Source organism: Formica exsecta, unplaced genomic scaffold (genome assembly GCF_003651465.1).
Source record: "Formica exsecta isolate Colony F162 unplaced genomic scaffold, ASM365146v1 scaffold1136, whole genome shotgun sequence".
Taxonomy (NCBI): domain Eukaryota; kingdom Metazoa; phylum Arthropoda; class Insecta; order Hymenoptera; family Formicidae; genus Formica; species Formica exsecta.
In genome coordinates, this window is record NW_021848476.1 from 110402 (window position 1) to 122511 (window position 12110).

A 12110-nucleotide genomic window follows, 5' to 3' on the forward strand; every position below is an offset into this window, starting at 1 on the left:
TGGCCATCATCTGCTTCATGTCTTCTTCTAAATCCTGCTCTGTAAGTACGCCTTCGACTACATGTTTCGTTCGGTGATTCCTTAGTTGTACCAGAGTGTCGTACTCATCGTGACACACGTTGCACTTAAAGCTAACGTGCGTGAGCGAGTGCTTTTGCAAGCTTCGTTTCGTATCGAATTTCTCTGGACATTTGTCGCATGCGAATTCTTCGACACGATTCCGTTTTCTTTTTTTATCCTGGTCGTTGTCGCTCGTCGTGGCGTCATCGTTTCCGTCAGCTATACTTCCTCTCCTCGTTCGTTTTCTATATTCTCTGTCCGAATTGTTACCATCAAAGTCTAGACTATGCTCATCTTCGTGGAACGAAATTTCGAGCGGCATAGGATCTTCTTTCGCCTCCTCTCGCTCCCGCTCGTGCTGTTTAATGTGCTTAGTAAACGAGATTATGTACAAATACTCTTTACCGCAATAAGGGCACTTGTTGGCTTTTTTTCCAGATGGCGGAGTCTTCGTGGTGGAGATGTTGGTCTGTATCTTCTGCGGCTTCTCCGGCGTTTTCTTTAGAGAGAGCGCTTTCCTCACTTCTTCATGAGAATGCATGTGCTCCTTCAGAACGCTCTTTGACAGGAACTGTTTGTCACACAAATAACACATAAAGAAAATCTTCTCCGCCTTATCCGCCTGTGCTTTTTTCAATCGAGAACTGAGATTTAAATTTTCGAAATAGTTCTCTTCGTCGGAATCCCGTTCGGCGAACGTCCGACGAGCTAATCTACGTTTACTTCTTCTAGTTTCGTTTTGAGATGAATCTTGTCCCACCGCTGGCTCGTTATCAGTCGTAGACATTTCTTCGTTAAAAGATTTCTTTTTATCACTTTGATTTTGCTCAGATTGATTCTCTTGAATTTGTTCCTCTTGAGCCTCTCGAATTTGCTCCGCTTGATTCTCTTGAATCTGTTCAGCTCGATTCTCTTGAATCTGTTCAACTCGATTCTCTTGAATTTGTTCAGCTTGATTCCCTTGAATTTGTTCAGCTTGATTTTCTTGAATTTGTTCAACTCGATTCTCTTGATCTAATTCAGATAATGTTTGTTGGCACTCCACTATACTTTGTTCAACTTGTGTATCCGCATGTATCCTTTCCTGCAAAGGAAATTGTTCAGTGGGCAACACACATTGTTGCTGCATAATGTAATCATGTTCCTCTGTTGGAATTGCCTCTATATAACTCGAAGTGATATTTTCGTTCATACAAGACTTTTGATTCCTAGATTCTTCGATAGTACTTGGTATATCGTTATCTTCTGTATCAACTAATTCTTGCTGCGACTCTTCTGCGACGTTTTGACTAATTTGTTGTGTAATCTCCTGTGAATTATCCTGTTCTGCATCTAAACAAATTCAATATGTTACTTATTAAGAAAACTCGAAAAGCTTTAAATTATTCTTATTATTAAAACAATATTTTCTTTGAATTTGAGTCTGTGAAATATTGATTGATTATTAAGCGCATTTTACTCACTTTGTTGCATTCCTTCTACATTCGTCAATTTTTCATTTTCTAAAATCATTAATTGCTCTTTCAAAAAGTTTTTATCAACGTCTGTCTCTTCTGGTAGAACTGTGACAGTAGGTTCATAATCGGTACTGACATTCATGTCCTCCATATCGTCATTCCTTTCGTCATCTAAGTGTATCTCGACCTCATTAAGAAACAATTCCTCCTTTATTATCCCTCCGATAAACCTATTTCTGAGGACACTGTCAGCCTGCTCCACTTGTAACTTAAATTCATACGCCGACTCTAATTTGTCGGCACAAACACAACACACCTGTGCCGGTAGACCGTCGTCTGGTAACATCTAATTGAAATATACGTTTCATTATACAGGGTAAAAAATGACCATTTGCTAGGAGACTAGAAAAAAATGCAACGTGTGTGGGAAATCCAATACTTTATTTAGCATAAGCTTACGTATCAATAAAACAAATCAACAAAACCTTGTACTTTAAAACAATATCTATCATAATAATAATTGGGCTTTCTAGCGCTCGTTACACGTGAAAAAAAAAAAAAATAAAATTACATCAGTCTCACAATTATAAGTATGTACAGGATGTAAAGACTGTCGTCCTCTCTTGGCAAGATACGACTCGTACTTGATAGAAAGAATAGCGAAAAAGTTTGAATCTTGCCAGAGATCGGTACGAGATCGTAGGAGAGAAAAAGAAACGATAATATAATAACGAGTGATCGCGAAATTTGCGTCGGTATCTAACCTCCAAACTATATATCTAACCTTAACGTTGGTGAAGCTCATCGCTTTCATTGAGAGGGACGCGACCTCGCTCTCGAGGAAGAGGTCTCGCATCATCAGGTTGTCGAGCAGGCACACGCGGCATATTTTCACCGCGGACGCGATCGCGTCCTCACTCTGCGGCGGACCCGACGTATTTATTTCTACGGCGTCCATGTTTTGTTTGGTGGACTGACTTGGGACTTGGACCAACTTGCGATTTGCGAATTGGACTGCCCTCTCTCTCTCTCTCTTTCTTTCTTTCTCTCTCTCTCTCTTTCTTTCTCTATCTCTCTAATACTCTAGTCCGTTCACCTTCTTCTCTCACCTCACCTGACACTAACTTATATTACATATATGCAGCATATCTACGGATTTTTTCTATATACTTTCCGAGGATTTCTTTTTTATTCAGCCTCTTCACATTCGTTCTTCCATGCGAATTACATTGAATGTATATATGCAGGATGGGAGGAAGAGGAAGAGATTGTCAGAAAGTGTATATAAAAAAATATCCTCCAAAATTTCTAATTATCTCATATAGCTATTTTTTTTTTTTTTATAATAAAACAAGTATGTGTTTTTATCAGATTTCTTGAAAAAAATGTGAGAGGAAAATTTCAGCTAGAAAGATCAGATAAAATAATTCAGTCGAAAATGTAGCATGAAACTCCAAATATTTATAGTTTTTACTCCGTTTTACAATGAGTTTTACGATCGTTCCACGGAGTAACAAATAAGTGATTTGAAAAGATATAATTCTCCATTTTATTGGATAAACTTTCAATTCATATATTTCATAATTGTGTATATAATTGATTATTTTAATTAAATTATATTTTTATTGTAATGTTGAAACTGTTTTACATAATTTAATTAATCAAAATAATCATATATTCATACCGTCATTATAGACATTAATTTAAAAAGTTTAATAAAATAAGAATAATTTTTCTTCAGATTGTTCACTTGTTCCACTGTGCATTTGATTGATCAGGATGTTTGATGTCAGGATATCATGTCTCCTGAATGAAGTAAGAAATTAATAAAATTGAAAGGAAAAAACTAGAATATAGAATAAACATTTCTATCTTTTATTGTTTCACACACATATAAACACAATTAAATTTTTATAAAATTCAACATTTATACAATTCTCAAATTTAAATTTTGTTAGATTTAGTTATCATATATTGGAATTGACATTCAATTAATATTCATGTTCACTTTATCATACTTAATTACATGTTAATACAAATTACATGTTATAATATTGTAATAATACTTAAATACTCTTTATAATTAACAAAAATTACAATAATTAATGTTTAATGTTCCATATGAAAAATACAATCTTCTCTTTTTATAACTCGTGTTTTTCTAATATCGATTTTTGGATCTTATTACTTGAGAGTTGAACATTATTAAGCTTTTGACAGGTCTTCATGACCAAAGATGCATCACCGCCACCAGATATAGTACAATCACCCACCTTCTCTGTTATCGTAGATTCATTTGCACAACTTTCTGTTTCTTGTTTAACAGTTCTAGATAATTTTTCTGCGATTGTGTTAGAAACAATTTCTTTATTTGCACTTTCAGAAGATACATTCTGTACTTTTAAGGATTTGCAAGATGAAAACGTTGCATGTCCCGATGAAGATGGCAAAGTAATCTTTTCTAAGACAGCTGAAAAAACAATTTCTAATGTAATCATAATTCCTATCTGTAAATTACTACTTCAAATACACATTACCTGTTAAATCCATACTATCTTCAGATATATCAATGTTAGAATGAACTTTAAAACTATCTCTACTAAAAAGATGTTGTCTAATGCTAGATAAATTCCTAAGGGATATGTCGCTTTTAACAACTGGCTCTGTTGTATCTTTATTTTTATGCGGTGTATTATACATGACGGAATGTTCGCTGCGCAAAGTGCGACCATTCTTTATGTAGGGTATCAAGTATGACAAACCCGATGACTTTTGCATTATGCTATTTGCCGGTTGAATGGATACCTGCGATTTATATGCTTTTACTAAAACATAAATTTATATATGTTAACTTAAAAAAATATATGAACACATGCAGAATACATACGAAATATTTCTAAGTTCTTACAAACCTGTGTAGGGTGTTCTGATATAAACTGTACTATTTTCATCGCGCTGCAAACCATAAATTGTGGATGGAAAATTGACAGTATTTGAAATAATACCTGCAATATAAAGAATTTGATATTTCTTTAATAGGGTAGTTATTAGCAAAAAAGTGTTTGCATCCTATAAAGCATTATTTATCATACCACGGCTGGAATCTCCTTGGGTTCTTACAGATTTTTCATGTATAATACTGTTCATGATCATGGACAGAGCAGGTTGCAATCTTTGAACGACATTCAATATTAATTCGCATCGTTTTATCACCCGCAATTGCTGAGGCTCTGTCGCATTTTCAATCAGGAGAGTCTTGGCAGCTTTATTGGCTTCAAATATAGCTATAGTAACGAAATAAGTATGTGACATATCATGATGTGACAAACTATAACATACTCAAAGAGTAATGTAGCATAATTACCTGCTTTTAATTCTCTTGTCATCATTATTGTATGACGATCAATGTTCTCAGTACCAATGTCATTTACAATAGTTGTCACTTGGCTAGATAAAGCCGAAGCATGTTGAACAATGCCTTGTACCTGAAGTTGTGTTACTGGTTGTCTGTTATCTAGATAATCCGAGATTGCCGTTATACGTTCTTGTAGACTGTCCATAACTATCTGAGAAAAAGATATATTCGAGTATTCTCTAAAAATAATAATTCTTTATAATGTATTTAATATTTACTTCGCAAAAGGCAGCTGAATTTATAATAAAGTTTACAGCAGTTTGAAATTTGTTCATTTCTCGTTGCCACTGTGTAGTCAATAGTTTGACGCTAGAACGCATTTCTTTATTATCTGGATGCAAGTAGAAGGAAGTTATGGCAGAAATTAATTCCGTCTCTAAGGATTCGAATCCGGCGAGGCAATTGCGAATTTTATTATTACCTGAAAAAAAAAAAAAAAAAGAAAAATTTGTATCGAATAATTTTATTAACTTGAAAAGATTTTATTAAATATATATTATATAAAATGTTTGCTTGATAAAGAAAAATGACTGACGATTCATGTCCTTGCAACAAGCAATAGCAAATATTCCAATTTGCATAGTTTGGTCGAAAAGTTGGTCAAAGTCTTCTATAAGATTTTTTAAATCATTCTTGGATCTTGTTTTCGCGCTTAACGAATTTCCGCATGTCATAACGAGCTTCCTCAAAGCCGCATAAGGATTGCTAAACACCTCCATCGCGAGTGTCAATACTGCTATATTGACTTTACGTTCTAAACGATAAAGAGCATCGGTCAAGGTGTGCATAAATAAGTTATTTAACGCTGTATCTGGTGTTTCCGATAGTAATTGCTGCTTTAATTTCTCATATTCCATTACTATAGACTGACATGATCCAGTTATGGCTTCAAAATTGTACAATTGACACACTTGGGTAATTGCCATAGCATGAGAAAAAACATCTTCCAGTCTCAACCATAGTTCTGCACATTCAAATAATTGCTCCTGATGCGTTTTGCTTGACATTTCTAATATAATGTCTAACGCTAAATCCATTCTACAAAGTATATCATAATATCAGAACGAGTTAAATACAAAATTACAACTAGAAACATATTTTTCTTTTTACCTATAGACGAAATGATTCTCCTTTTCAAAAGCTTCCTCTTCCAATGATGGGTTGGAACCATTCAATAAGTTCAAAATCATTTCACAACAAGTGCATATTCTTCCACAAATATACTTCTTGCAAGCCTGTATACACATTTCCCCAATGTACACATGTAGAAACAATTTAAATACATATATATATACAAAGAAACAAAGATTAAATATATAATTTATTACATAAATAGGTGCATTTAACCGATGCTGCTCCTGAGCCAATTGTACTAGCATCTCAAATGATGTGCAGAGTTGAGAGGAATATAGAGCCAGCTTTTCTGACAAAAAAGTAGATACCAGACTTCTTCTAAATTTTTGTAATGGTTCAAGTACCTCCAATATCGAAGTACCAAGTTCCTTTAAAGAAGCAAAGGTTTTAATATTAATACAAAGAGACATAATTCAGTTCAGATTTATTTCACCAATTGTTACTTTTATATTTTGGAGATCCTCAATCTCATTTGCTATGCTCATTTCTCGAACGTAATCCAGACAATCTTGGAATCTTTGCTTCAACGGCAAACATTCTAAATCTTCTAAAGCTCGCAAAGCTAATTTGAAATTATTGAGCAATAAATCTGTTGTATGTTTATCAATATCATTGTTTTTAATATCTTTAATCTGAAAAAAACAATAAAATAGTTCAACTTTAAATTTTAATAAAAATAAGCAATACAATATAAAATGTTAAGATTTTCTCATGCCACTTACAATCTCATCAATATCCTTCAATGGAGAAATGTATTTTGAATTGGTCATTGTATCAATAAACTTTACATTTGCTTCCTCATGGTCACAATTATCATTACTTGCTAAATTCTTAAATCTCTGAATTAAAGAATACAGTTGTTCAACGATCGCTGACTTTGTAACCAAAATTTCTGATGAATTAATAGAAGCATTGGTTAGCAACGAATGCAGCTTGTTTATCTGAAAGGAATAAAATAATTTTAACTTTCATTCTCATTTAATAACGATGTACTAATATTATAATTTCTATAAATTTTAAATTTGATATGAATCTAGGAAAAGCAATGTGTTTTTCTATACAATGTTGCCTTAGTAAATATATTAATTATTAAATATGTAAAGAAATATTAGCTTAATTACCTGCTGTTGTAGAGGTTCCAGTAGCTTTCTCATTTGCTTGGTCTTTAGATCCATTATTATATTATACTTTATATCTCAATCGTTCTCTTTTTTTCTCTTTCACAGCTCTGTGAAACTTCAAAATTCATATATTTCAACGGCAGATGTAAATAAGCCGAATTTAGTAACTAACTAGGCATGGCAACCAACATTTAGGGCCTATTCAGACGGATTTGCATAGTCGCATAAATATATGCATAAGAAAATCAATTGGTCCATAAGCAAATGCACAAGAAAATGGACCAATCAATTTCCATATGCATATGTTTATGCGACTATGTAGGTCTGTCTGGATAGGCCCTTAGTATTACGTGAAGTAGGAAGTAGGTCCTTTCTGCGCGATCCAACCTAATCTCTCCTTTATCGTAATCCAATCTACTCCGTGTTTGAAAAAAGAAAGAGTCGTATGAATGCTGCTGTGTTGTTAATCTTTTTTGCGGGAACAAACATTTTGTAAAATAAATATCTATAGGTTATATTCTGAATTCCTTCTCGCTAAAAATGTTTTCCATATGCAAGAAAGGCGAAATGGAGATCGATATAATGTTGGACGAGCCGCTGACTAATGATTCGTGCACAAAAATAGTGATGGAACTCGTGAAATACGTTCTATATCAAAAACAACAAATACCGTTCGCGTATGAAGCGTTAGACAAGTTTCAGACGAGCGTGAAGGCGACAGATAGAAACGCGATCTCCTTTAAAACCTTATCGAATATGATGAAGAACGTCTCGGATCAGTTATCCTCGCAATTCTTTCTCAAGGGTTGCGACGTGAAAGAAGTCGCTATATTACTTGGCGCTACGATACTATCACCAAAACTCTGCATTGTGATAGAGCTTCCCTCATACATTCTCAACAGCAAGCAGCATAGGGAATATCAGCATTCTTCGAGAAAACCCCTTTTAAAACTCATGAGGTTAATAGGAAGAAGAGAATATAATTGTTTGCTTGTATAAAAAAATTTCAATATGATTAACATTAATTTTATTTGTGGACAGGTCCCTGTTGGAATGCGGCGAGTTTCAGGAGGCCATGAATATACCTTTAAGTATGACAAACATGTTCATCATGTTGAAGAAAAATGATGACAATTCAGTATCAGACTTTTTCTTGCCTAAACCACAATACGTGCCACCAATGCAAACTGCAAGTTGCTTCAGAATCAAACTATGCCAAAGTGATCAAGTGGATACGCGGTGTAATTGCGAGTCACTTGTTGCAGTATATCATGACTCGTATAAGATACAGCTAGAAAATGAAGATAATGTGCAATATACTCAATACAATAGTTCTACTCATTCTTTGTATCAATGGTATCAATCCAAACAAATTATAAAGGGATTTAAATTCCGTTCGTGACCATAACTTTATGATATAACAATTATAGCGGAAATTGAAATTTTTTTAGAGCATGTTAAATAATTTTTCACTTTAGAGTATTATATAGCTGTATCATAAATAATTTGATTGAAAGTCATGAAACAGTATTAAATGCATATTAATGTATGTAATAGCAAACTATTTGCATTTATATGCAATGACATTGCAATGACATGATGTGACTCGACAAATTCCTTGAGGTCACACGATAGAAATTTCCATACGCTATCAGAAAGAACCAATACGATGTTTTTGCTCATATCAACATAACAAGATAAGCATTTTTGTATGTCAGCTTACGTAATCAAGAAATTGGACTTCAAAATTATGCAATAATTAAACATTTTATTTATCAATATACATATATTATACAACAAATAAGATAAGAATTATGTTATTGGTGATTTATTGTAAGAAAAATGAAATTTTGTATAATCACATTGATATTTTATATCATATATATATATACATATAAATATAATGTTAAATATTTTTATCTTGAGTTGTGTAGTTATTAATTATTATATTGTTTACAAAATTATTATACTAATCTAAGAGGTAGATTTAATAAAAATTCTTGCAAGTTTACAAGAAGATTATAAAATTGTATAGTCTCAAGAGATCAACAAATGAATCTGCATATTTCAACACGCATAGATAATCCCTACTGAGGAACCATTTCTAAGGAGTGGGGTGATGCATATTTTAATATTTGACGTGAGACGCGATACCGAGTCTTGATGTTGAAGTCGTAATAAGAGATTGTTGTTTTATATAAGGAGCGCAAAAATTTTATATCGGATACATGGCTAGCTTAAAATTTTTAACACCGGAAGAAAACAAATTCTGGCACGAGAATGGTTATATAAAGTTGACAAATGTATATTCCACAAAGGAAATAAACGAGATATCAGACGCCTATAATGAATTGTTCGAGAGAAAACATTGTGAAAATCTAGCAGGTTTGGAAGCTGGCTGGGTCGGAGAAGAGATGAAGAAAGCAGCTGGATACATTGATTATACTGTAAGTGAGAAATATACACAGTCATATTTTGTATTCCATGAAATGAATATGGAATGTATGCATATATTATATTAAATTATTAAAACAATATTTTTATGTATATTTGCGCTAGGTAAAATCTATTCACAATCTGCAAATGCATAGCGGCGTTTTCACCCGGGCAATTACGCATCCAAATTTATTAGACGCGCTTGAAGATATCATGGATACCGAAGATATCCTGCTACATCATACCAAGGCACACGTAAAACCGCCGGAGAAGGGAGCGCCTTACTTGATGCATCAAGACTATCACTATTTTCCTCACAAGAAGCACACTATGCTAGCCGTGTTTATACACTTGGATGACACGACACCGGAGAACGGTGGCTTGGCGGTATACCCAGGTAGTCACAAACTGGGACCGTTAGAGGATCATGGAGTGACCGATGAGAAGACCGGTGATCAATATCATTACGTCAATCCTGAGAAATATCCCTTGTCGAAAGCTGCGCCCGTGTCGGCCAAGAAGGGCGAAATCGTCATCTTTTCTTACCTGCTGCTTCACGGTTCGTACTTGAATCTATCCGATAGAAGCCGACGTATGTTTCTTATACAAGTGAGAGCCGCCGATGACGAACCGACCGAGGACGTGCACAAATCTCCCTGTCAAGGACTCGTGCTTCGCGGTAACAATATTTACCGAGACGCATCGATGGTCAATAGACATATGCATTAATCTGATACATATGAATCACGAGCTCTAAGCGAATATCTATTCTATTTCTAAATCTGGCTGTATATGTAATAGAGCATAAAATCGTAGAATATGATTAAATTATTTTTTGTATGAACGATACTCTGCAATGATTCTTATTTCATGATACTACTAATTGTAAGCTATAAAAAAACTTTCTGCTTTTCTCGACTTTTCTACATTTTGTTCTTGGAAATTGTCAATAAATTTGAATTTTTATAGGTCTGAAATCGTTGTTTATTATAGAACGTACAAGAAATATGCTAAATCCCATTATTCAGCTCCGTGTCATCATCCATAATACAGCTTTGGAATGGCATCTCACTCAATAATCATATATCTGATAAACTATTTTAATAATATATCTCTCTAATGCATCAAAAATGTTGCATACATGTTCATCAAGAGTATAAAGTCACATAATCATGCGATATAATACATTCTCTTTGAAATAATTCCAATTAATATAATTAGAAAAATTAGAAATATTTATATAATTTGTCACATTTTGTAGGCTGAAAGAGACATAATCGTAAGACAAAAATTAAAAGGTAACGTAGAAAGACGTAAAGAAACGATTCTCCATAAAACTATACAAGTATCGATCTTCGTTTTAACTTATAATATCTAACAATGTTACAAATCACCAAATATATCATTTTACATTTCGTTTATGTAACATGCGATTGACAGGCGCGCGGAGGAGGCGCATCGATACGAATCTCGCGCGAGTTTTCACCTCGCGTCGAGAAGCGGGAATCCGATTGTACGGAACATGCGGAACGAGAGATCAGCGATTTGACATAAATTGAGATGCGATATAAAAGGCCCCAAACCGTCATCTTTCGAAAATGCAAACGAGAGAGCGACAAACGAAATCGTCGCGCGAATTCGAAGAAAGAGGGAGGAAAAGTATCGGACGAAAATAATGAAGAATAATCGTTGGCACAACGAGTCTCCACAAATGATCGAAAGTCGTAAATCACGGTAGTCGAACCGCGCGCGAGCGAAGAGACGCGGGGAACGCGCGGAACGCGAACCGCCACCGCCAGTGTTGTCGACACCGTGAAGGGTCGACACCGTCGACTCAAGGAGGCGATCAGAGTTTCCTCGCCTTCCTTTTTTTTTCCAGACGGCACGGGGGCGAGACGATCACGCGGAAATACGGACGCGCGTTCCACAGCGTGCTCGCTAGATACCACCGTGCCCCGAGTGCCGGCAAACGGATGCGGGGAGTGTTGGCGGTGAACAAGTGAAACACATGTGTCGCGCGGCCGAGTGGTACTCTCCACCACTACTACAGACTGCTGCTGCTGCTGCTGCTGCTGCTGCTGCTGCTGTTGTTGCTGTTGCTATTGCTGTTGCTGTTGTCGTCCGTCCTCGTACCGTCGTGTCCGCCGCGTAAGATCCTCGCGTGCACCCGCGAAGCTCGCAGAAAGGCGACGATACAGTCGGCGCGGACGATGCGAGCGAAATAGCGAGCAGAGGCGGAAGGCAGTGTGTGCGTGGGTGGGTGGGTGTCTGCCACATTCATGCACCACCGGATTTCTCCGAGCGCGAACTGTCGCGATCCAACTGACCGCTATCGTCGATAGCCGTCTGATAGTATTATCGGCTCGCTTTCGATTGATCCGCTATCATCGCACGTCGATCATCGCTGTACGTTGTATTTTTCCAAAGTACAAAAAAAAAAAAAAAAAAAAAAAAAACGAGATTTTAAAAAAATTTTTGAAGAAAAAA

General features: G+C 35.3%; 4 protein-coding genes across 4 annotated transcripts in view; 2 read left to right on the forward strand and 2 right to left on the reverse strand.

Moving 5' to 3' along the window:
* Positions 1-2747, reverse strand: part of LOC115237005 (zinc finger protein 845-like) — a 5451-nt gene extending 2704 nt beyond the window's left edge. Inside the window, exons 1-3 of the mRNA XM_029809756.1 lie at positions 2302-2747; positions 1524-1863; positions 11-1392 (exon numbers count right to left, since the gene is read on the reverse strand). Coding sequence (XP_029665616.1) covers positions 11-1392; positions 1524-1863; positions 2302-2475 — 1896 coding nt within the window. The 5' untranslated portion in view covers positions 2476-2747. The remainder of the gene's footprint in view (positions 1-10; positions 1393-1523; positions 1864-2301) is intronic.
* A 633-nt stretch (positions 2748-3380) lies between these two features.
* LOC115237013 lies at positions 3381-7446 on the reverse strand. The gene is made up of 12 exons (XM_029809769.1): positions 7188-7446; positions 6789-7007; positions 6510-6698; positions 6261-6434; positions 6043-6167; positions 5468-5970; positions 5151-5353; positions 4882-5083; positions 4610-4801; positions 4430-4522; positions 4055-4342; positions 3381-3987 (listed from the first exon to the last, which is right to left on the reverse strand). Exons 1-12 carry the CDS (start codon positions 7239-7241, stop codon positions 3662-3664), a joined length of 2568 nt encoding a protein of 855 aa, XP_029665629.1. The 5' UTR covers positions 7242-7446; the 3' UTR covers positions 3381-3661.
* Positions 7447-7557: 111 nt separating this feature from the next.
* Positions 7558-9113, forward strand: LOC115237029 (MAD2L1-binding protein). The gene is made up of 2 exons (XM_029809792.1): positions 7558-8146; positions 8229-9113. The coding sequence occupies exons 1-2, from the start codon at positions 7728-7730 to the stop codon at positions 8587-8589; spliced, it is 780 nt and encodes a 259-aa protein (XP_029665652.1). The 5' UTR covers positions 7558-7727; the 3' UTR covers positions 8590-9113.
* Positions 9114-9211: 98 nt separating this feature from the next.
* On the forward strand, positions 9212-10596 carry LOC115237023 (probable alpha-ketoglutarate-dependent hypophosphite dioxygenase). The gene is made up of 2 exons (XM_029809779.1): positions 9212-9634; positions 9747-10596. Exons 1-2 carry the CDS (start codon positions 9416-9418, stop codon positions 10350-10352), a joined length of 825 nt encoding a protein of 274 aa, XP_029665639.1. The 5' UTR covers positions 9212-9415; the 3' UTR covers positions 10353-10596.
* Positions 10597-12110: the final 1514 nt, after the last annotated feature.